This window comes from Otolemur garnettii, unplaced genomic scaffold (assembly GCF_000181295.1).
Source record: "Otolemur garnettii isolate 467f Iridium unplaced genomic scaffold, OtoGar3 scaffold00049, whole genome shotgun sequence".
Classification (NCBI taxonomy): Eukaryota; Metazoa; Chordata; class Mammalia; order Primates; family Galagidae; genus Otolemur; species Otolemur garnettii.
Genome location: NW_003852444.1, coordinates 4,789,794 through 4,816,205, shown reverse-complemented (window position 1 = coordinate 4,816,205; position 26,412 = coordinate 4,789,794). Strand labels below are relative to the sequence as shown.

The following is a 26,412-nucleotide window of genomic DNA, read 5'->3' as shown; positions in this document are numbered from 1 at the left end:
AGCAGGCCCACCTTGCCCTCTCCCAGATTGGTCTACTTCAAATAGCTTCCCAGGCCCAGGGCGAGGAACATGGGGTTCTGCTGCTGAAGGTCAGTTTTGCCTTACCCTTGCCATAGGAAGTACCATGAAGACCACAGACCCTCCAGTCAAAGTTCTGCTGGCAGATGGCATCCACGAAGCTGGCACTGGTACCATGGAACAGCTGCCTCTCATCTACTACCTTCCCTCCATTTTGCTTCTGCATCTGGCCTTTTTGCCTAGAATCACAGAACAGGTGTTGAGGGCAGAGGGGTAAGCTACCAAATATAGCAGACCTGACCCAAGAAACTACATTATGCCAAAGTGCCAGAAGTGTCCTGAGACCAGGGCATGCAGGCCATGGGCTGCCCTGGCCAGGCCCATGAGGCTCTAGCCACGGGCCAGGGAATAGGGAAGAAGGTGGGGCATGGTACAGTACCAGTGAAAGTCCTGCCTCACAGCTCTGGGCCTCCAGTGGTTCCTTGGACTCCAAAAGCAGAGAGCCATTGGAAAGTGGGTGCAACTCATCTCCCCACTTAATCCTGGGGGGAGCTAAGCCTAGGAAGCTGGAGGAGCATGGCAAAGCTGCTAGTTGGTGGGGCCATCCTCCTCCTCTCTGCCGCTACCCTGACTTCATCACTATGCACAGAGTGCAGATGACACCATCCCCACCCCACATGGGGATAAATTAGTAGGACCCCCCAGCCTATCATGGTGACCTGATGTGGGTTGCCTCCCCATACAAACAAGTGCCTGGGTACCCCAAGACATGACAGTCCTCATATACAATACAGAGGCCCCTGCTCTCCAGCTACAGCCTATGTTCCCAGGGCTGAGGGCATGGGTGGGCTGTGCAGCCCCATCCCCATGGTGTTCAGGGAGGCAGAATGGGTGAGAGTACCGGCTTTGCTGCAAGTTGTGAACAGGAATGAGAGATAAGCTCTGGGAAGCCTCAGTGCTCTCATCTTTATAATGGATGCACCAGCCAACCACCCTGAGGATGGGTGAGTACACACACAGCACCTGCCATGTGGCAGCCCTGGGTGGGCAGTGGCTGCTGCTCAGACTCTCCTGGAGGCCCAAGCCACGTTTTCCTAACCAGTATGAGGGGACACAGCTACCAGCCCACCAAGCGTGAACACCCACGCACCACTGGTAGACCTCCCAGAGGGCCAGGTTCTGGATTCGCTCAATCTTCTGAACAAAGTAGAAAGGCAGTGTGCGGTTAAAGAGGTTCCAAACCTTCTGATACTCTTCTGAGGAAGAACTGAGGGTGATCTTCTGCAAGGAGCAAATGTTTTTCATAAGTTATCGTCAAAGTGCAGAATAAAGATCAATCCCTTCCCAAGGCTGCTCGTAAATCCTAGAACTACAGAAGGACCAAAGCCCAGAAAGTGATGGTGCTGAGTACGTTCCCCTCTCCCCAGTGTGAGTCTCCAAGCATAGGAGACAGGCTCTTAGAAACTGCAGCTTTAAGCAAAACAATGCACTGCAGCTGCAAGGACTGAGCTCTTGTTTATACCACACAACAAGATATGTTTCGTTACATAGCACTTCCTTTCATGTAAAGTCAGTTCCCAAGAACCTGTTGATGATGTTGAGGACTTATCTGTAAACTGTTATCACTTTCTTCTTGATTACTGTGAAACCAGTGCTAAAGACAGACACATGATGCTTAAGCCAGGTATCCTGGGTGTCCTCAGGATGTCCCTGCTTTTCTGTGTCCCAGAAAGGTCAAAGACACAGGTTGGACTACCTAGTCTACAGGACCAGGCAGTTAGTGTTAACAAACATGTCTGAATTCCTCTTGCCCTTAGCACATCCTGCCTGCATTGTTACTGTCTGTGCTTCACACAAGCTCAATGAGATAAGTCCGCCCAGGATAGGGAGTAAAACTCTGTTTGCACAGTGATTAGCAAGAGGCCAGCCGTCCAGACATCAGTCCAGGTACCCCACACAGATGGGCAGTGTCAGACCAGAGCTTTCTCCCCTGGTTTCTCTTCCTTTTCTTGCTTAATAAAACTGATATTTATCTGCTAAGCCCAGCACATAAGCTTCTTATTTCTACCCTTTCTAGCCAATTCCACAGCTTGTCTTCCCCCTTCTATAATACAAGCTCTCTCTGAAGAGCCACAGCTATCTCATGGGTGGTCACTTTACCTTAAACCCCACTACCACCAAATAAAACATGCAAAACCTACATCCACTGATGCCCTCCTGCCCTCAAGTCCCAGCCTTATGGCTTCCTCAGTATAAAGAGCATAATCTGTTTATACATTCACTTCTACAGAATACCCTCCCTTCCATCCCCAGGCAGCATGCGTCCCCTACCTTAAAGCCAGGGTCCGGCAGGGCTGAGGGGTCCCAATAATCTGGGATGCTCTTTGGGCCTGGAAATTTGACATTGCTACAAAATGTAAACAAAAACACAGACATTGCTACAATCCTACCATAGGCAGTCTCCACTAGCTGACATCACCAGTCTTGAGTCTTAGCATATCATATTTGAAAAGCAGGCAGGTGAGGAAGCACCTTAACACAGTATTCACCAGGGGAGAGAGCACTATCTTTGCTGACATGGCCAAACAATTAGTCATGACAGATCCATTTCTCACCTGTGTACCAACTATTACAAAGAAGGGTAGCACATGATTAAAGCAGCTCACGCAGGGCCACAAATCTTTATCCACATTTTAAAATCCTAAGAATTCTAAAGATGTTTTTTTAAAAAAAGCCTCAAGGAGGTATAAGTGACACAAAAAAGAACATTTTTTAAAACTATAAAATTAATTTCAAAATTCATTTGGCAGTAGAAATTTGAATTGGTAAGAGGCTACTTGTGGTTGAATTTATCCTTCTTAAAGTGACTATGCATATTCTTCACTGCGGAGACATTCATGTACTAAAATATAGGGTGCCACGTAATACGGGCATGTTATCTTGCTAAGAATAAAAATAAATAAAAGTAGTTCTAAAAGACATATGGCTCAAAGGATTTAAGAACAAGGACTGTGAAACTACAATTCCAAATCACTCCTATTAAGTTTCAGACTGCACTGTTCTTCTTAAATAGATCTACCTTCTGTTTCTGCTGGCATGAGACATGTACCTTCATCCTAAGCTTCAAAGAACTCCCACAGATAACTTTCCCAGGAAAATGACACAGTTTAAAAATAACTAAGCAAGGTGCCACCAGCAAGAATCAGCCAGAAACAGACCCACTAAGATCTAAAATCCTGAAATCATCAGATTACAAAACAATTATTGTTCCCATGTTTAAAAAATTATTTCTTTTAACATGTTGTCTTTTACAAGACAAACTTTACAAACATAGGCAAGGAGCAGGAAACCTAAAAAGACCTGGAAAGAACCAAATACAACTTTCAAAATGAAAAATACAATCCTTGATAGTAAAAGTCAAATGGAAAGGCTTTACAGTAGTTAAGACCACCTGAGGAGAGAATGAGTGGGATGAAGGATATGTGAAATGAAATTATCCAGAATATGGCCCAGAACAATAAGCAGATTTGGAAATGTGGGAAGGAAGTTGAGACATGGAGAACAGAGTGAGAAGGCCTCCCCAGAATCTGATCAGAGCCTAAGTGAAGCTCTAGAAGAGAGAGAACAGAGTAAAGGCAAATTTCAAAAAGAATTAATGAGACACATCAACCCACACTTTTAAGAAGCCCAAAAAAATCTCGAGCAAGATATTTAAGAACCCCTACCTACACACACCAGAGTAAGAGTGCATAACTCCAAGATAAACAGAAGCTCTTAAATGTAATCAGAAGGAAAAAGAACAATTACCTTCAAAGAAGCACCAGTTGACCAATACCCAATTTCTCAAAAAGCAACAAGGGAAACCAGAAGACCATGGAACAATTATCTTCAATGTTCCAAGAGAAAATACTACAACCCAAGACCAAATCAAATGAATAAATCATTTTCATGGAGGATGGAAATAAAGTGTCTAAACCTTATATGTATAAATGTTATGTTAAATTTTACATTAAATGACACCCCTGTATTACAACTTCTGAACACAGGTATCATACTTTGTGATCCCATTAATTGTGTAAATAGAAGTTATTTCTGAAAGTGACTCCCCTCACAGTCCCAGTTGGCCACGGAGGCCCAAGCAGACTTGCTTCCTGGAATTAATGACAACCAGCTACCATCACATGGTTAAAGGAAGAACCAAACACTTCACTTGCATGAACAGTGTGCAGCACTCAGCTTGCTAGGGCAATAGGGGATTCTGAATCACCCATTTCTTAGTGTGAATCATTTTTATTTCTGACAGTTTTGGTGTCCATTATATCCCTCTGAAAACTAAATTAGAATAACAAAAGAGATCCAGTCTCAGAAATAAGACAGAAAGACTTTCCCCAAACCCCACCTAGAGTAGACTCTGGATAGGGAAAGAATCAAAAATTATAGTAGGAAGGTCATAATCGGCTCGGCGCCTATAGCTCAACCGGCTAAGGCGCTAGCCACGTACACCTAAGGGGGCGGGTTCGAATCCCCAGCCCGGACCTGCCAAACAACAATGACGGCTGCAACCAAAAAAAAAAAAAAAAAATAGCCGGGCGTTGTGGCGGGCGCCTGTGGTCCCAGCTACTTGGGAGGCGGAGGCAGGAGACTCGCTTGAGCCCAGGAGTTGGAGGTTGCTGTGAGCTGTAATGCCACGGCACGCTACCCAGGGGGAGAGCTTGAGGCTCTGTCTCAAAAAAAAAAAAAAAGGAAGGTCATAATCAACCAAAACTCTAAATCCAGAAGCAACAGAAAAGATGATACATTTAATTAAAAAATAAAAGTTTCTGTATGATAAAATGTTTTTTGTTTTTTTTTTGAGACAGTCTCACTATGTTTCCCTCAATAGAGTGCCATTGCATCACAGCTCACAGAAACCTCAAACTCTAGGGCTCAAGAGGTTCTCTTGCCTTAGCCTTCCCAGTAGCTGGGACTACAGGCACCCACCACAACACCCAGCTATTTTCTTCTTGTTATCATTTAGTAGGCCTAGGCCGGGTTCAAACCCACCAGCCCTGGTGCATGTGGCCGGCGCCCTAACCACTGAGCTACAGGCGCCAAGCCTATAAAATACTTCTTAAGCAAGTTGAAAGGCAAATAACAAAGGAAGTGCTCGCTTCGGCAGCACATATACTAAAATTGGAATAAATAACAAAGGAAATTTCCAACAGGAAATATTTTCAATTTACATAACAAATCAAGGGCTAATCTCCCTAATAAAATTTAAGAATTTTACCTTACTAGAGAGATTAGCTCTTGATCTTATAATAGTTAAGAAAAATAACCAAGACATTGATAGAAATGTGGACAAAAAGACAAAGAGCCCATAGAAAAAGGGAACTAGCTTTAACATGTTAGAGAAAAAATATTCAACCTTACTCATGAGAAAATACAAACTAAAATACAGTGATACACCTTTCCCTCCTCTGAGAATGGCAAAAACCCAGGAGTTGGACAACTCACTCCGTGGGTAGAGCCAAGGGATCAGGCATCTCACAAATCCAGGTGGGAGTGCATGATGATTCAAGCCCATGAAAAGGAAGGTAGTTTACCTCTAAGGACCTGATGACCTACCTCTAAAATCTAAAACAGCACATACACCAAATGGTTCATTGTGGCTTTACAGTTTGTAATAAAAGACTGAAAACAACATAAACATCCATCAAGGGCGGCACCTGTGGCTCAAGGAGTAGGGCGCCGGCCCCATATACTGGGGGTGGCAGGTTCAAGACCAGCCCTGGCCAAAACTGTGAGGAAAAAAACAAAAAACAAAAAACAGGAAAACATCCATCAAAAGGGAACATATTAAATAAACTATGGTACATAACCATTATGGAGAACTGTGAAAGCAGAAATAAACTGAGGAAGACTTCAATAAATTGAAACAGATTATCAGGATCTATTTTTAAGCAAAAGAAAAAAAAGGTACATAATAGTCAATGCAGCATGTTACCTTTTGTGCGAGAACAGAAGGGAAGAAAATACCTTTATGTGTATATATGTATATCATTTGCTTATTTTTGAAAGAGAAACCAGAAACCTATGAAAATGATTACTCACAGTGAGAGTAAGGTAATGATAATGGGCAGAAAGATGACTATTGAGAATACCTTTTTATCATGTAAATATTTTACACATCAAAAATAAATTTTAATTAAAAAAGGAAAGACTGACACATTCTCAGGAAATTACTTTGCTAGACTTGACTCACAAAGCTTATTTCTTATACTGATACCTTTTCCTCTAGCTTGTACCAAACTCTCTTTGAAATGACCATGCTTTATAAACACAACCATTGAAGTCTACCTATGAAATCTTTTTTTTTAAGAGACAGAGTCTTACTTTGTTGCCCTCAGTAGAGTGCTGTGGCATCACAGCTCACAGCAACCTCCAGCTCTTGGGCTTAGGCGATTCTCTTGCCTCAGCCTCCCAGGTAGCTGGGACCACAGGTGCCTGCCACAACGCCCAGCTATTTTTTTGTTGCAGTTTGGCTGGGGCTGGGTTCAAACCCATGATCCTCAGTATATGGGGCCAGCACTCTGCTTACTGAGCCATAGGCGCTGCCCCACCTATGAAATCTTAAAAGAACCTGCTGTTGGTTCTATAAGAAACAGAAGTGAACAAGACTTTCAGGGTCACGGAAGATACAGCCAACTAACAGCAGCACTGGCTAAAGCCAGCATTGGCTAAGGGAAACCAAAACCATAATGGACACTGTGGTTCCCCATTATGTGGCCATGTGGTTTGGAAAACACTGACCATTCCCCCAAGCCTAATCTGATCACACTTGAAGCCTAAAACAACACTAGAGGTTCAGATACTATCTGAACCGAAAGAATTCCCTCCATCAGCCACAGAAGGTCTTTGCCCTCCCTCCTACATGCTTACAGGGCCAAGAGCTAATCTACTGGTCCATCGCAGCCATCTTGTGACATAAGGAGACTCACCCTGAGGATTATTAAAATACTGAATCATTATTTCAACATTTAAAAAAATTCAGGTCTATGACTCAATTGTTCCATAGAAAGACAAATGAGTTGATGAGCTGTCTTCAAGTCTAGACTTGCTTGTGGATCACAATAGGCAGCCTCATAATTATGTATTACAAAGCTCTACCCACAAAGATAACTCTTACTCTGGTCCAACCAAGAGAATGTGAATGACAGTACTGAAGCGTTTAGTCACACAGGACGATGACAACTAGCAGAATGTGAAGGATAGTGCTGGTCCAACCAAGAGAATGTGAATGACAGTGCTGAAGTGTTTAGTCACACAGGACGATGACAACTAGCAGAATGTGAAGGATAGTGCTAGAGCACTTGGTCCCACAGACCAGTGAATGCCCTTGAGTGTTGTCTGAGGCAGGTTTTCTGTTACCTGCAGCAGAGCACACCCAGCTGATAACCCGCACTAAATACCAAGTCCCGCAAATGCACCCAACCTACCAGGTTTGCATGGTTTTCACATCCTGGGGAGACACGTATTTGGGTCTGCGGCAAACCTTTCTAGTCGTGCCATAGACCAGGTTTTTCTGAATGAAGGCTGAAAGAAACAGAGCCAAAGAAAAAAATATACATATATTCATATACACACACATAGGATGGCAATATTTATAAACACAAATAAAATGGGTTTGAAAGCTAATCCAAATGTGTAGAGCCCTGAATCAGTCTGTTAAAACCGTAAGGCAGTTTTATACATTTCAAATATTCATAAAGAAAATAGGTATCCTTAGGAGACTGGGTTTAATGAATAGAGGAATGATTAGTAATTGACTTATCAATTATACATGAGTGCTTTTAAATTGTTCCTTCGAATCTTGTTTAAACTATTATTTTGCTTAGCAATTTTTCCCAGCTTGAATATAAAAAAGCTTTAACCCAGTCTAAGACCAAATTACTACCTCTTGAGTTAGTGAGATTTAGAGTTAATATAATAATTTTACTCTTAGGACTTTTTTTGAGTTTTACTAAACTGACTCTATAGCAGTATTTATCAAGCTTTAATAAACCATCTTTAATAAATAAAATTCTTGCTTCACAACTCTCAAGAATCTCATATTCATCCTGAAGACTGGGGATCTGGGGTGGTCAATGGCCTAGAAGTATTTGTTATGCTCCCACGCACCAGGAAAATTCTATCAAGTCCTTTTTTTTTTTTTTTTAAGAGATGGGGTCTCACTATGTTACCCAGGCTGGCCTCAACTCCTGGACTCAAGTGATCCTCCTTGCTCAGCCACCCACACTGCTGGAACTACAGGCATATATCACCTTGCCCAGGCAGTATTATTTCATTTAAAAAATATTTTAGTTTGATGAAAATATTTCAAATTGTATATGAAAACACTACACTGTACCCCATGTTTGCATTAATGTATACAGCTATCATTTAATAAAAATAAATAAATAAAAATAAAAAATATTTTATTATTAAACATTGTAGATGTCTGGAATTTACCTTAAAGTACTTGAGCATAAACTGATAAGCTAAGTATGTATCCCTTACACTGCAGCCCAAGTGGTCACCTCTCCAAAGTGTCTACCCACCTTCTCATTGAGAGCTCACAATCCTGACAAAGCAACCTTACTCCTTCTGTTACACACCACTTAACCAGCCATCACGGCTTTGTTTATTGGCATAATTAAATGAGTTTTACTGGCTTATTGACCATCTGTGATGAATCTTAAACAGCTTTCAGTGGTAAAACTACAAGTTATTCAGGATATGTGGACTGGTTAAATATGTGCTAGACACATTTTATTACCCATCTATGGACAGTAAGGGAGGCACTTTCCCTAATTTAGCCTTATAAAGGCTACAGTAGGCTATGTCCCGAAATGAGCCCTGACTTTAGGGGATTTCTCCTCTGTTTGAGGCCAGCTAACAGAATGCCAGAATTCTATCTCTGGAATCTTGGCATTTGATAAGAGGCCCTAAAAAGGACAGAGCAGAGTCTTCCCTGAACCTATAGAACAAGTCCTCTGGGATGGTGTGTGTTGCATATGTACTTTCTTCCTTATAGTTAATGAACATGTGTGGCAATATGGTCTGAGGCTTGCTTTCATTGTACCTAGCAATGAGGTTGTGAGCGGAGCAGCCAGGTCATCTCAAACTTCTTCTGTGGATACCCCCTCCAAAAACTTGTGCCCACCCAAATGAGCTCTTGACATCCTGCAGTGAAAATGTTCTCTTCCAAACAGGTGTGTGTGTTCTTCCCCATCCTCTCCTGAGATTCTGTTAAGTCCCCTGGGGATCTGGCCTAGGTTGAGAATGTCAAAAGGAGGCATTTGACACTTATAGCATATTTCTTTTGCTGTTTTCCAGATATGTAAAAGAAATATTTCAGACTATTGTCAGCAGCAGTCAGACAAGGTCTAGCTGTGCACCCCTGATCTCCGGGGCAGCCCTGCCTTTCTCTGCTTACTGCCCACACTCCCACTATGCCTGATGTGCATGTTGACAAGGCAGTGATTCTACCTTAAACAAAACCACAAGTGCTGCAAAACCACAAGCAAAGTCAATTGGCCAAAAGCAGTTAGCCAAGGTGATTTTAGGATAATTCACCAGAGACACTTTGTGGCTCTCCGCATAGAATGAAGGTCCACGAAAATAGAAGAAAAAAAATACTGTGTTTAAATAAAGCCTCATTTACTACTCCCTTAAAAACATCCTGAACATTCAGAAGGACCCAGAGTTTAAAATGTGAAATATGGGCAAAATTCAACTGAACAAAGCTAGATTGATACACTCATATGAAAAAGGCTTAAGAGAGACTACAGTAAAACTAGAACTTTAAAAAATGCTCACATACTGGCCACCAGAAAAACTGGCCAAAAGGTGGGTGGCCTACTTCTATTAGGACACCTGGGAAAAATCATTTAAGCTTCAGTTTCAGGATACCACGAATACAGGAAAATCTGCTTCCCAGGGGGTTTAGTTACAGCCTGTTCTACCAATGTTTCACCTGACCAGTACTGAAGATGCCTACAGAAAATGACTACAGACAGACAGTCACACCAGGAGTGACGAGGCAGACGCTGCACAAGAGACCCACAAGAGACCCAGGCTTGGAATTAGTCCTTAGATACAAAGGGACAACCACACTGAACACGCGCTATCCCTGCAGGTCTCTCTGAATTTGGGGCTCCTGTCCCCTCCTGGGATCCTTGTTCCTCACACTCCTGATGCAGCTTCTTAACCTCACAGTGCTGGCATCCTCCATTTACAGGTCAGCCTTCCTTCCAGATGGACAAGCATTCTCTTCCTTTCCTCAGCTTTGCCAGGTCAATGTGGAAAGGCAAAGCTAACTCAGGGCCAGGCTCCTCGGGGTGAGATCAGTGGGTCAGGGTATACCTTTGAAGTCTAACTCATAGTTGTGCTTCCCCGCCTGGAACTTCAGGGTGGCTGCCCGGGCATCAGACCCTGGAACACAGTACGCCAAGTAGGCCTTCTCCACTTCGCTACTGGTGACGGTAGTCACAGGGTGTGTTGTGCCCTGAAAGGGAAAAACCAGATACTTCATGTAGGCAAAAACTTACAGTGATGAGCAGAGACCATGGTAGTGTCCACGACCCCTTTCAAACATGCCTACAGTGGACAACCATCATGAAGGAGGGAGACAGGAAGCAGATGTGGCAGGAGAGGGAGGCATGGAACAGAAAGGACATGACTCTCTCCTGAAAGCTATCTTAGCCAACAGAAAACAATAAATACAGGCCCTGCTGAGCAGGATAACAGAGTTGGGAGCAAGGACTGGAAGGGCACTGGAATCACTCAGAAAGGACAATGTGGCAGCTGTTCAAATGGCAGTGGAACAGCAACACCAGCCCGAGCAATGCTGCCTCTGCTCTGAGGCCTACTCACGCTGCCACCATCCTTTAATTAGAGTTCAGCCTTCTTCCTTATGGTTTACTTTTTTGGTCCCTTGAAGACCTCTTCTATTTTTTCAATTATCTATTTCAATCCCTTATCCTCCCCATAGTTACCTACAGGATATCTAACAGTTTGAGTTAAAATGAATTTGAATTCTAGTTCCTAGACCTGTTGTCTCTATAACATTAACAAGTTATTTTAACCTCTCTGAGCTTCAGTTATTTCAAGTGTATAACAGGGAAAATAACAATATTCAGGCCACACTCATCTCATTATACAATAGGATAGGGTTGTCCTGCCTACACAGGGTTGGAGAAATAATTAAAATAAGGCATGCAGAACACTTAGCACAGTCCCTAGAACAAAACACATACAATAAATGTTACTATCATTGTCACCATTCTTATACTTGGCATTGCACTAATAGCCAAAATTAAAGTTATTGAACCTAGAACTTCCTTTATTCCTGCTAATTTTCCTACCCTCACCCCTCTACTACCATCCTAGTTCTCCTAGGTCACAAAGTTCTAGGTGTTATGAGAACAATAAGTGAAACAGGATCCACACCTGCTTCTGGACAACTCAGTCCCACAATGAAGGAAGATGAGACAAAAATAAGTAAACATTTCAAAGCATCACGTTAAAGGTCCCACATAGGTCTGCACAACATGTTCTAGAACAGCGGTTCTCAACCTGGGGGTCAAACAACCCTTTCACAGGAGTTGCCTAAGACCGTCCTGTATATCAGATATTTACATTACAATTCATAACAGTAGCAAAACTACAGTTATGAAGTAGCAATGAAAATAATTTTATGGTTGGGGGTCACCACAACATGACGAACTGTATTAAAGGGTCACAGCATTAGGAAGGTTGAGCTTCTGTTCTAGAAGCTGAGGAAAATTGAGAATAACCAAGGAAGGAAAGAACCCAGCAAAAGTTTCCTGGAGGAAAAAGAAATCAGGGCCAGGGCCTAAGCCTAAGGGACAATAAAAAGTTGGGGCTACACAAGCCATGAGGGGAGGCTGGAACAGGTATGCAGTTTTCAAAGTAGCCTCCCAGTTTATGGTCTTACATTGATGCCTAAGTTTTTCCTTCTGAATTCTGTCTTCCTGTGAAACTAAACTATTAGACTAGAGGTGGTGGGAAGACGGGATACGTGGCATTATAAATCCCTTCCAGACAACAAGGGTAAAGGAAAAGAAAACAATCCCTCCCCTTTGGGTATGAGAAAATAAAACCAAGAGTTGGGAAGAACAGATGAGCAGAAGATAGCGGTCAGACACAGGCATCCTGCCCCTGCCCCAACTCTGGATGTCAAAATGCCTAAGACATGTCACAGTGGGAGGAAGAATGCAGGTGACTGAGCAGAAAGCAAAAGCAAAGGGTTTCTGCCCCGACAGAAGGTCTGGAAAGAGATGCCTCATTATGTGTTAAGCTTCAGAAGGGCTGAGTTGAGCACTTTGGGGCACAGGTGAGATGAGGAAGGAATGACACAATCCCACACATCCCTGTGGCAGGAAAAGGGCGTCTGACTTTCATAAAGAAGAACCTAGCTTTTCTGGGAATCAAAAGAAAACTGTCTTGAAGTGGCAATTAGCAGAAAAACTAAGAAATTCAAACATGGAGTCACACCAGAAATGTGTGGAAAAGCCAGGAAGAAAACAGACAGATCAAGCTAGAAGGCTGCCCAGTTACTAGTACAGAATGAGAGTGTGCAGCCGAAAGTCATAAGGCCACCCACATGTCACTATACTCCCCCAGCATGTGGGCGCATCAATAACATCCACACAGAGTTCATCCCTAGAGATCCTCAAACTGCTGTCAATGAGTTTCTGCTCTTTTCTGCATGGCAAAAGAATGGCAAGAGCATAGAAAAGGATAAACCCCAAGTTTAGGTTGTTTGGGGGAGAAAGACACCACCCCCTAGAGCACGACAATGAGATCTGAGAAGCCATCTGGGGAATCTTACTTCCTATTGGTTGCCCCAGGATGCCATGTTGTCCCACTTGGCAACCAGGGCTTGCCCGTGTTCCCTCAGAAGCCAGACAGATTTTAGAGATGGGGGCCTATCGCAATGGTGCCCTTCCTATACTTGTACTTCTTATAGGTGACCAAGGGACTCCCTTTAATTTGGCCCATCCATGAATACCTGCAAATAACTGATAGCATCAGTTATATGATCTGGATTCAAATTAATACCTGAAATAAATTAATCGTCTTATATTTACCTAACCTTTATAAAGCTGCAGAAGTGGCAGAAAGCCATTTTGAAAGCTTTTACCTCTATACCACAGCTACATAAACACACAGGCACCAGCTCTGGAGTTACTTGTTACTTCTCACTTCTCAACAAGTCAGAGAAGCATCTTTCTACCCCAGTTAACAAAACCACTGCACTTTGTCATTCACTTCTCATGACCTAATAGATATCTAACTATTCAAAAATGGAAGCTCATAGAAATGAACTCTAAGTTATCTACTTTTGCCATAATTCCCCCAAAGCAAATGAATCACACAGGGCCCTAGGGATGTTTGGCTCATCAAGGATGCCCCTAGTAATGATTCTTGTGCTCCTGTGTGGAATGGCTCCTCCACTATGGATCCTCAGGATAAAACACTTACCCTCATCCCATCACACTTACTGGTCTTCCATATTCCTGCCAGGAACCAAACTCATCGGCCCAGTACCAAATCCAGTCAGTAGTGAAGATGAAGTGTGGGGGTTTGGTGACAGAAGAGGCTGTGGAGAGGCGGCGAGCCTGGGCAGCACCAAACATCATGGAGGCAAAGTTCAGACAATCAAAGTGAAAACTACTAGCTGACTTGCACAAGAAACTGCAAAAGAAAATGAGAAGTAGATTGAAAATTCTACCAGCCAGACAAACATAGGTCCCTCAGTTTCCACCCAAGAGAACACAAGACTAGTAGATGCGACTATTAAAGGGGACATGCGGCTTGGCATGGCTAAGGCGCCAGCCACATACACCTAAGGTGGTGGGTTCGAATCCCCAGCCCAGGCCCACCAAACAACAATGATGGCTGCAACCAAAAAATGGCCGGGCGTTGTGGCAGGCGCCTGTAGTCCCAGCTGCTTGGGAGGCTGAGGCAGGAGACTCGCTTGAGCCTAGGAGTTGGAGGTTGCTGTAAGCATGATGCCATGGCACTCTACCCAGGGGGATAGCTTGAGGCTCTGTCTCAAAAAAATAAATAAATAAATAAAGGGGACATGTATATTTTCAAACATGTTTCCAGCCAGGCGTGGTGGCTCATGCCTATAATCTCATAATCTCAGCACTCTGGGAGGTCAAGGCAGATGGAATGCTTAAGCTCAAGAGTTCAAGACCAACCTGAGCAAGAGAGAGAGCTGGGAAGAGAGGCACCCGCCACAACGCCCAGCTATTTTTTTGTTGTAGTTTGGCTTAGACTGGATTTGAACCCGCCACCTTGGGTATATGGGGCCAGAGCCCTACCCACTGAGCCACAGGTGCGCCCTAAAATATTCTTCTTTTAAATGCACTGCTAAACTGAAAGAAAGTAAGGCAAATCCTTAGAAGCCAAAAGTAACAATGGTTAACATACATTGAGTGTTTAATTGTGTAAGCCAAACCCTGGATTTAAGTACTACATATGTACTAGAAGATTAAATCTTCACAAGTCTATGAGGTTTTACTCATCATCACTTCATAGGTAGGAAAGCAGAAGCCCAGTAAGGCTAAGAAGCCTGTCTGAGGTTAGAAGATGGTAAGCTGGTAAGCAGTCACTGCATAGCCTGCAAGCTCAGCCACCAGGATATGCTCCCTTCTAAATACAGTATTGCCTAATGACCAAAAGGAGGGTATAAAACCAAAGAGGTAAGTGAGGACTAAAGCCAGTGGCTGTCCAAGGGCAGTGTCAGTGAGCAATGACAAGGAGCCTGGTTTTTAGCAGAAAAGGGGAAACAGGAAACAAATGTAAGGTCTGAGTAAGGTAGAAAGTTAAAGCTCAAAAGAGATAATTCCTGTGTAAAACCAGGCCTCTGAAAGACTACATACCCTTAGGAAAGGGGGGGTGGGGTGGGAAAAGGACTTGCCTTGCAACGGCAGTTAGAAAGAAAATTTATCTGCGGGAAAAAATTCCACTGAGAGCTGATAAACCACTCAAGCCTTACAAAAATTTTAAGTTAAATCACATTTTCTTAGAGAAAATTAACTTCTTTCCCAAGGTAGCAATTCCTTGAGAACAAACACAGATCCTCTCTGGAGGAATTCACTTTCGACTTAGGCCTCAAAAGAATTTCCATAGATAACATTTCATCAAACATGAGCTCAAAATCAAATATATAAAAAAAACACACACACATAAACAAAGACATCACGAGCAAAAGTTGGTAAAAACAAATTGAATTTGACCACCAAAGGCTGCAAGTATATGTATTTTTTAACTGAATTGAGTATCAAAAAGTATTGATAAGGATACTATTACAGAGACTATAAAAATGAACCACGTAAATTTGAAGAAAAAAATAGAACTTTCAGAAGTAAATAATTTATAATAATTGAAATTTAAAAATCACAAGTGGGACACACTACATTTCAGAAAAGTCTTAAGTAGTGAACTGGGAGACTGAGAGGAAGAAATTCTCCTGAATACAGCAGAAAGCAGATAATCAAAGAGAAGTTAGGAGACATAAAAGATAAAATGAGAAGATTTCAACATATGTCTGATTAGAATTCCAGAGAATAATTGAAGAAATCATGGCCAAAAATAAATTATAAATAAAATAAATAAAAATAAATCCACACATAGATCTTAATGAAACTGCACAACACCAAAGAATGGCAAGATATTAAAAGGGACCAGAGAGACAGAAATCTACCACACTGGGTTAAATTGTGTCCCCTAGAAGATATGTTTAAAGTCCTAACCCTTGCTATCTGTGAATGTGATATTTAGAAATAGGGCAGCAGTCGACCCCTTTGGAGGTCAAACAAGCCCTTCCCCTTTCACAGGGGTCACCCAAGACCATCTGAAAACATATTCTGATGGTAGTAGGAACTGAGGCACTGCTCCTCATGTGTGGGGGTCACCACAACATGAGGAACTTTTTAAAGGGTCGCAGCATTAGGAAGGTTGAGAACCACTGAAATAGGGTCTTTACAGATGTAATCAAGTTAACATGAGGTCATACTGGATTAGGGTAGGTCCTAATCTTTGACTGGTATCCTTTAAGAAGAGAGAAATTTGGACATGGACACAGACACATGGGAGAAAACATCATGTGTCAATGGAGGCAGAGATTGGAGCAATGCATCAACAAAACAAGAACAGCAAGGATTGCTGACAACCACCAGTGCCAAGAAGAGACGAGAAAAGATCCGTCTCTAGAGCCTTCAGACAAGCATAGCCCTGCTGACACCTTAATTTTGGAATGCTAACCTCTATTTAGATCTGTGAAACAATAAACTTCTGTTTTTAAGTCACCATTTTCTTGGTAATTTGTTATGGCAGCCCTAAAAAACTAATTCCTCCACATCTAGACAGCTAACTTCTAAACAGAAGCAATAGAATCTAAACAACAATGGAATAATATTAGAAGAATTGAGAGAAAATACCCAATAAAACTATCCTTTAAGAATGAGTAAATATCCTTTCAGACAAAAATACATTTGCTACTAGACTCTTACCAAAGCAACTTCTAGTAAGTAGCGAATTTAAAGAAGGAAAATAACTCACAAGGAGAAGTGTGAGCAAAGGAATGGTAAGCAAATACAAAATGGTAATTGTGTACACTTAAACAAATATTGCAAATATTGACTGCGTAAGCCAATGCTAATTTCTAACTTCTGGGATTAAAAAAATAATACAGCAACATTATACAGCACATTGTACATGGCTGGCACTGTTCTGGGTGTTTTATGTATATTTACTCATATAATTTCAAAATAACCCTATGATGTAGAATTATATCTGCCTAGAATATAGTAAAACTGAGAGTGAGGTTAAGTAATCTGTCCAAATTTATACAAGTATCATGGCAAACCTAGTGCTAAACCATTCATGGATGACCTGTGTCTGGGTCGAGGTTTCATACATAGCAGAGCACCTCCCTCCCTGTGATCTACTGAAAGTCAGCCCTCAACATAGGGGTTTATTTTTTAAAAAAGAAAATAAAGATTAAAAAGAGAGCAAAAAATTAAAAACAAAAGAAAACAAGTTTGTACAAGTAGTAAGTAAGTTTGAATGAAGCTAGCCAGAATTCAGGAGTTCAAGGTTCTCTTATTGTTTGAGAGATTATAAAAGCTTAAGTTATTAAGTTAATGTTTGTTAAAATAAAGTACCTGTTTAGATTCCTAGAAAAACTATTAAAAAAATAGACATTTGGTGTATACTTCCAAACTAGTAAATTAGAGGAGAAAAATACAAATGAGGACAAAAAATTTTTTTTTCTTTTTTACTGAATGGTAACTATGTACATTAATACACTTCTGGGGTACAGTGTGGGGTTTTCACACACAATCCGAAACACTTCCATCAAACTGGTTAACGTAGCCCTCATGTCATTTTCTTAGTTATTATTTTAAAACGTTCACATTCTACTCTTAGAAAGATTCACTTCTACCCTTGTGAGGACAAAAAATTTAAGAGATCAAGAAAAGAAATACAGACAAAGCAGGTCACATAGTAAAAGATAAGATAAACAGTGGCAACAAATTCAAATCCATGTTTATAGACCACATGTGTTTCCTCTATAGGGAAATGTCTGTTTTTGTAGTTTGCCCATTTTGCAGGTGGGAGATTTAAGCAAAAGATGACAGACACTACGATACATGCCACAGGGTTCCATTGATACAAGGTTCAAGAACTAGTAAGACTAATCTATGGTAACAAAAAGCAGTAGTGACTTTTAGGGGTGGAGACTGACTGCAAGGGGACACGAGAAGACTTTCTGGCAATGATACAAAAGATCTGTATCTCAATCAGAATGCTGGCTACCCAAGTATATATATTTATCAAAACTTACTCAACTGTATACTTATTATCTGGGTACTTCAGTGTGTGTAAATTTTGCCTCAAATAAAAAGATTAGGGATATTATGCAAGTCATTTAATCCTAAAGGAAATAATTTGTCTCACATACTTTACCAATAGCAATTTGCACATAATTATACTCTAAGTGTAAATTTATTTTATACACTCAAAAAATAGGCTCAAATTCTCTTCCTGGCATATTTCAGCAGGTTCAATCCAAGATATGATGAATATGTGAAAACAAGGCTACCTGGAACTTCTCTATTGACTAAGTGAATTGACTACGTGAAAACACTGGAACACACTCACAAAAATAATTGTTAAAGGTTAAACGATAAACAGCAGTTCAGCTGTATGACTCTACAGATCAAAGCTAAAATTTCACAAATGATCATCTCTTGCTTTTCTATAATGATGTATGTGATCAATCCCAGCAGCAACTGATTGCGAACTTACTTGGCCTTGGTACCATCTTCTTTCCCCATAGTTCCTGCTTGAGAGGAAAGAAAGGTGGGAGAACACAGCCTCCAAACTGCCAGTATAATCACTAACTTCCAGTTTCCAGTCCAGAGCTTCCACCTCTAGACTCGGCTCCTCTGAGTGTTTGTGGGTGTGTGGGTATATTTGTGCACGCACGCACACCCACACAAAGATCATCAAAACTGAAACACTGATGTTTATTTTATTTATTTATTTGAGACAGAGTCTCACTATGTTGCCTTCGGTATAGTGCTGTGGTGTCATAGCTCACAGCAACCTCAAAGTCTTGGGCTTAAGCAATTCTCTTGCCTCAGACTCCCAAGTAGCTGGGACTACAGGTGCCCACCACAATGCCCAGCTAGCTATTTTTTGGTTGCAGTTGTCACTGTTGTTTGGCAGGCCCCAAGCCAGGTTTGAACCCACTAGCCCCAGGGTATATGGCTGACACCCCAGCCGCTGAGCTACAGGCACCCAGCCATGAAATACTCATGTTTAAACACAACTTCCTACACTGCACACAAAAGCCCAGGAAGAAAACAGAGATGAGTGACACATTTCCTACCTGTCTTGTCTGGGAGTACTATATGCCTCTTCGATAAGCTCCATTTTGTCCAAATCCTTCCATTTGCCTCCGTCCAAGAATTGCCATCGATACGGCAAATGGAAATGAATTCTATTGCACTTATCTAAATGAGAAACATAGGAGTAAGACAGATTTGCAATATACAGCATGGCCTAGCCCCTTGGTTGTTACTGGGTGTGGTGCTGCCCATTGACTTGGGAACATTCTAGAAGTTTATGGGAGTTTGTTTTTTCAGTGTAGTCATACCTGAGCATTTATATTTTGAAATACTATGGTTTGAATGTCCTTTCTGAAACTCATGTTAAAAATTAATCCCCAGTGTGGCAATATTGAGAGGCAAGGCCTTTAAGAGGTGACTGGGTCATGAGGATTAAGCTATTCAATGGATTAACTGACTAATGGGTTATCATGGTGGCTTTCTAAAAGGAAGAGAGACCAGAACTCGCACAGAGAGTCCCGACCAGCAAGAAGGCTCTCATCAGAAGTGGCCCCTCAACTTTGAACTTCAAACTGCAAGAAATAAATTCCTTTTCATTACAAATTATCCAGTTTCAGGTATTCTGGTATAAGCAACAGAAAACCGAGAAAACTTCCTTTTGTCTCATTTAACAGGATGTAACATTGATTTTTAAAAATATGTATGTCAGTAGGTTATAGTATCTATGAATTTCATTTCATGACAGTTAAGAAGCTGATCATGAGAAGGTGAAAGGTGCCATCCCTGCAGTGGACAGTCTGACTGTTCAGTATAGCTCTATGTGTGGCAGGTAGATGGTCAGAGGTCACATTTAAGATGGCACTAGATTCATTTCTACCAGAAACACATCCCAACTCCAACACATCCAACCAAAGGTGCAGCAGTGTGTTTCCAACCCACTTGGACCTCTTCTGGCTGCCAACCTACTTACCCCCTCCTTGACACACCATCTCCTTGCATGTCTTCATACACACTGGTCTGCCCATTATCCACACAATGACCCAGAGGCTGCTCCCCTACAGTTCCCCATGTTCCTCCCTGGCCCTCCCTTTTCTTGTCACTCCACGCACTTTGCCTGCCTCACCTTTGCTCATGCTGGTCACCACCTGAATGTCACACACACCCTCTCCCTACTTTTCTATAGCCTATGTAAGTTCTGCTAGATCCACATAGAGCAACATCGGGAGAGGGTAGGGAGAAAGGAGACAAAAAGAACGGAAGCTCTTTGCACTCTGAGGTGGAGCTGCCTCCAAGATACATGCTATTATGTAGAAAGATACAGAGCAAGGTACAAAATGCCTCAAGTTAATATAGAAAAAAAAAATACAGACTAGGGACACACTGACTGAACACACATAAATTCACATATTATTTCTTACAGAGGGTAATTGTGTGGTGGAAAACGAAGTTATAAGAATAAATCTTCTGTCATTTTGGAATGTTTTGAATTTTGAACCATAAGATTACATATTCCAAAAAATTAAATATCTAGTTAAGTGGGGAAAAGGTACAAAATCATGCTACATATGCCCCTGGAAGAAAGAAGCTGAATAAATACATGTACTTGGACAGGGACAGTCTTCATAGGAGGATATTCAAGGAACAGATGATCATGGCTATTTCTTGGAGGGGAGCTGGGTGCTGAGAAAAACAGGTATGAAGTAGACATTTCCTACTGTCCATTGTATATTTTCCATTCATATTTCAAAATAATAATAAAGGCTGGCTAATTTGACACGTGAAAAAAATTTAAATGTTCTAAAATCATATGCATTCTTTCAGGTGCATTTCAATGCCACTTCTCTCCAAGCCGCCACAAAAGGGTACCAGGGTTGGGATAGTGTCAGGAAGGAGAATGGGGAGGCTCCCTGGGCTTGTGAAAGACCAGGCCTGGTGCTCAGCAAACAGGGCAGAAGAAAGCACCATGCCAAGAAGGCTCAGAGAACAAGATAGGGGTTCCCAAGTGAGGAAATATCCTCTAAGTTTCAACCAGGCTAGACATAGCCATTTGAGGACTGAGAATCTCCTGACTTGTCAAGTTTGAACATGAGGAGCTCACCAGGCCAAGGAACCTCTCAGACTCTTGACCAGATGTGTGTAAACAGGTAATAAGACCACAGCTATGGCCCAAGGCCTGACCAATGAGACCCTGTTCTCTCCCTGAAGGGAAATGATCAGGGATGAGAGCAAAAAGGCCACCCAGGACATCCCAGTATTGAGATGCTGCCATCTACAAACTGCAGGCACAGGTGAATCCAGGATGGCCTGAAGAAAAGCTCTCCCAGAAAGAAGGAACTTTCTGGGGAAGGTGCATCCCCTCCATGGCCCTCAAGACTGATCTTCCTCAGGCAGGATATAGGGTCCAGGGGAAGACACTAAGGTCAAACAGCAGGCCTGGGCTTTGCTTTTAGCAGAGGCCACATCACTCACAGCTGGAAGGTACCCAGGAAAGGAGGCACCATGCAGGCCACTGAAGCCACAAGACATGGCAGGACTTGAGTCACAGCAGAGGAGAGACATGAGGCCCATTCCTCATTTCTCATCTTCTCTGATCCTCAAGCCCCCTTTCTCAATGTCATTTTCCTCCTTCTAATATTCCCCAACTCACTGTGGCATTTAGGAGTCTAGGCTTTCTAGAAGATGAGTCAAAGAAATCAAATCAATTTTGCAGGTAAAGCACCACATCCATCTCCCCTTTCTCCCTACATTCCTTGAAATGACAGACCAGGGAAAAGAGTAAATTCAAAAGCACTAGAAAACAATAAAAAGTACTATCAAAAGACCAGAATTATTCAAAAATCCCTAAAACTACAAAGCAGACAGAATCAAATGATATAAAAAGAGAAAAAAAAATTAAGCAAAATACACAGAAGATATCACAGAAGTAGAAAAGATCGGGGGGGGGGGTGTCACAGATTCAGACTCAGATGAAACAGAACAATAAAGATACAAAGCCCAAACAAACTTGAACAGACCAACATCAAGCATCAAAATTGCAACAATGATAAAAACGCTTCCAACGAAAAAAAGTCCTGGACCAGACCATTTCACACCAGAATTCTACCAAAGCTTCATAAAAGAGGTCATAACTATACTGCAAAGCCCATTCCAAAACACTGAGAAGAAACCCTCCCCAATTCCTTCCATGAAGCAAGTATCACCCTGATACTTAATTAAAAAAGAAAACTACAGACCAATATCATTAATGAATATTGATGCAAAAATACTTAATAAAATCCTAGCAAATAGTATTCAGCTGCCCATCAAAAAAAAAATATATCATAACCAGCTTAGCTTCATCCCAGGGACGTAATGCTGGTTCAACATATGCAAATCCAGAAAAATTATTCACCACATAAACAGAAGCAAAACAAAGACCACATGATTCTCTCAATAGATGCAAAAAAAAAAATTGGCAAAATATAGTGTCCTTTTCTAGAAAGAACACTTAAGAAAACAGGCATACATTGGACATTTTTAAAACTAATAGAAACCACTTACAATAAACCACTTACAATAAACCCATTATATTGAATGGAGAGAAACTGAAAAATGCTTCCACTGGGGATAGGAAACAGACAAGAAGGCCTACTATCACCACTACTATTCAACATAGTGCTAGAAGTCTTAGCAAATGCAATCAGATAAGAGGTATTCAAATGGGGTCAGAAAAGGTCAAACTTTTGCTCTTTCCTGATGATATGATCTTATACTTACAAAATCCAAGGGATTTAGCCAGGGACTCCTGAAAGTGATCAAGAAATACACTGATGTCTCAAGATACAAAATCAATGTTCACTAATCAGTACCCTTCATATGTGCCAACACCAGTCCAAGCTGAGAATCAAATCAAAGACAATACTGGCTCGGTGCCTGTGACTCAAGCAGCTAAGGCATCAGCCACATACACCTGAGCTGGTGGGTTCAAATCCAGCTCAGGCCCGCCAAACAACAATGACGGCTGCAACCAAAAAATAGCCAGGCCTTGTGGCGGGCGCCTGTAGTCCCAGCTACTTGGGAGGCAGAGGCAGCGGAACCGCTTGAGCTCAGGAGTTGCAGGTTGCTGTGAGCTGTGATACCACAGCACTCTACCCAGGGCAACAGCTTGAAGCTCTGTCTAAAAAAAAACAAAACAAAACAGACAATACCCTTCCACAATAGCTTCAACATACTTAATAAAGGATGTGAAGGATCTCGACAGAGAGAACTATGAAACCCTGAGAAAACAAATAGCAGAAGACATTGACAAATGGAAGAACATACCATGCTCAGGGCTGGGAAGAATCAACATTATTAGAATGTCTATATCACTGAACACAAAATACAGATTCAATGCAATCCCCATTAAAATACCAGTGTCATACTTTGAAAAACTTAAAAATAAATTCTTCATTGGAACCAGGAAAAAACCCAAATAGCCAATACAATTCTATGAAATAAAAAATCTGAAGGCATCATATTAGCAGACATCAGATTATACTACAAGTTGACTATGATCAAAACAGTGGGTACTGGCATAAAAATAGAGAAATAGATCTATGGAAAAGAAGTGAGAACCTAGAGATGAAACCAGTCTCATATCACCATATGATCTTTGTAAAACCAAACAAAAGCATACATTGGGGAAAAGAATCCCTATTTAATAAATGGTACTGAGAGAACTGATTAGCTAAACATAAAAGAATAAAACTGGGCCCACACCTCTCACCACTTAAACAAAATTTAAGCTTATGCTGAATAAAAGATTTAAACTGAAGACACGAAATAAAAACTCCAGAAAAAAGTATGGGAAAAATTCTTTACAATATTAGCCTTGGGAAAGAATTTATGAAGATGAGACCATTGTCAATTTAAGCAACAACAAAAATAAACAAACGGGACCAGATCAAGTTAAATAGCTTCTGCACATCTAACGACAAAAATCAACAAATCAAATAGACAACCTTCAGAATGCAAGAAGATCCTCACATGTTATAAATCTGACAAAGGGCTAATAGCCAGAATCTACAAAGAACTCAAGCAAATCAACAAGAAAAGAGCAAACAACTCCATTAATCATTGGGCAAGACACACAAACAGAATATTTTCCCAAGAAGACAGATGAATGGCCAACAAACACATGAAGAAGTGCTCACCATCCCTATCATCAGAGAAAAGCAAATCAAAACCACTTTGAGACATCACCTAACTCCAGTGAAAACAGCCCACATCAAAAGGTCTCAAAGCTAATGTGTGTGAGGAGCAAGTGGAACACTTAACACACTGTTGGTGAAAAGAAGTATGAAAAATCCTCAAAGAGCTAAAAGTAAATCTTTCATTTGATCCCACAATCCCATTACTAGGTATCTACCTAGAAAAAAACATTACCATGTTATCATAAAGACATATGCATTCAAATGTTTATAGTAGCACAATTCACAATCACATCTTTTCTCAAAGATGTGGAAACAAACCAAGTGCCCGTCAACACATGAATGGATTAATAAACTGTGGTATATTTATCATGGAATACTATTCAGCCACAAAAAAATGGAGACTTTGCATCTTCTACATTTAGCTAGATAGATCTGAAGAACATTCTGCTAAGTATCTCAAGAATGGAAAAGCAAGCATCCCATGTACTAAATACTAGGTTAAAATCAGTAGATCAACAACTACAGGCCTATACTAGAGAAATACACAGTTAAACTCAAAAAGGGTAGAGGAGTAAAGGGAGGAAGTTTAGCAAGTTCCCATCTAACGGATACAATGTGGGGTACATGGTATGCTTTCTGGGTGAAGGACTCAACTGCAACTCAGACTTTACCTTACAAATGCAATAAATGTAACCTAATCGTACAGACCCTCATATTAAACCAAAATTTTAAAAAAATGTTTTTTCCAGAAAAACAAATAAATAAACAAAGACTAACTGCAAGAAGAACAATGGGACTACTGGCACAGACATCCCCTTGCTCTGACTTGCTTGCACCAAGCAACTTTGCTACCCACTTCCCACTTAATTTGTAAGTATGGATACAAAGGGTGGACAGAGAGGAAAGCAGGTAAGATAGAAGCCAAAGTCCCCACCCTAGTCTGAGGCTACAGACCAGAAGCCTGCCCCACAGGAGGACATACTCCCTCTTGGCGTTATCACTAGAACATGGGCTTGGAATTAGAATCAGCCCCTAGAATCAACCAATAGGTACACGGGATTCTCAAGCACCAGTGTAACTGACAACCAAGAATCACCCACCATGCAAGGAAAATTTTACTCCAAAGAGAGGCAGTAGACTCATACAGATATAGCAATGCCTACAGAAAAAATGATCAGAATCAAGAGAACAATCATTAACTACTACACCTAACTAGACCTACACCTAAAAGCTAAACCTATAAAACATCTAGGAAAAAAACATAGAAGAAAATATTTTGCAGGCTTGGAATAGGCACACATTCTTAGGCTACAAAAAAAACAAACCATAAAAGAAAAAATATTAACGTGAACATCAATATTAAAACATCTATCCTTCAAGGGACACCATAAAGAACATGAAAGAGACTGCGAGAATACATTTTCAATACAAATAATATACAAGATTCTTAAAACTCAATGACAGATCAAATAACCCAATAAAAATGGGCAAGATAGTCACAAAAGACCAATATTGTATTATCCCATTTATATTAAATATGCAAGCAAAGACAAAGAGATAGAACCTAAATCTGTAGTTGCCAGGAGTTGGTATGGGAGGGAAGAATGGGGAATGACTACTAATAGGTATGGGGTTACTATGGGATTGGTGAAAATGTTCTCATGTTTACTATGATCATGGCTGCACAACTTTGTGCTGATACATACATATGAGGAGACTTCCAAAAGTTTGTGGGAAAATGAAATTAAAAAATAATAATTAAAAAAAGAAAATTTTATTGTGGCTCAGTGGGAAGAGCACTGGCCCCATATACCAAATGTGGCGAGTTCGAACCTGGCCCTGGCCAGCTAACAGCAGTGTCAACTGCAACAAAAACAGCTGGGCATTGTGGAGGGCTCCTGTAGTCCCAGCTACTCGGGAGGCTGAGGCAAGAGAATTGCTTAAGCCCAGAGTTGGAGGTTGCTGTGATGCCACAGCACTCTACCGAGGGTGACAAAGTGAGACTCTGTCTCAAAAAAAAAAAAAAAAAAAAAAAAAGGGAAATTTTATTTCTCAACGTAATCTCTATCAAATCCAAGACACTTCTGTAAGCAATAACTGCCATTTAGTCCATTCCTAAATAACTGATGACCCTGAGAATTCAACCATGTGTCAGTGCAGTCTTTTTTACTTTATTAACTAAGGAAAAACAAGTGTCCTTTAAATATATTTTTAAGATTAGAAAACAACAGCTCAGTGGTTAGGGCACTGGCACATATACCAAGGCTGGCAGGTTTGAACCGGCCCAGACCTGCTAAACAACA

The 26,412-nt window shown here is 41.2% G+C and overlaps 1 protein-coding gene across 1 annotated transcript in view; it reads right to left on the bottom strand.

Annotated features, from left to right (window-relative positions):
• PARP12 (poly(ADP-ribose) polymerase family member 12) overlaps positions 1-26,412 on the bottom strand; it is a 39,596-nt gene that overhangs the window by 2,256 nt on the left and 10,928 nt on the right. Inside the window, exons 5-11 of the mRNA XM_003791571.3 lie at positions 18,977-19,100; positions 13,569-13,761; positions 10,405-10,546; positions 7,497-7,593; positions 2,350-2,425; positions 1,169-1,299; positions 106-257 (exon numbers count right to left, since the gene is read on the bottom strand). Of these exons, the coding sequence (XP_003791619.1) occupies positions 106-257; positions 1,169-1,299; positions 2,350-2,425; positions 7,497-7,593; positions 10,405-10,546; positions 13,569-13,761; positions 18,977-19,100 (915 nt within the window). The remainder of the gene's footprint in view (positions 1-105; positions 258-1,168; positions 1,300-2,349; positions 2,426-7,496; positions 7,594-10,404; positions 10,547-13,568; positions 13,762-18,976; positions 19,101-26,412) is intronic.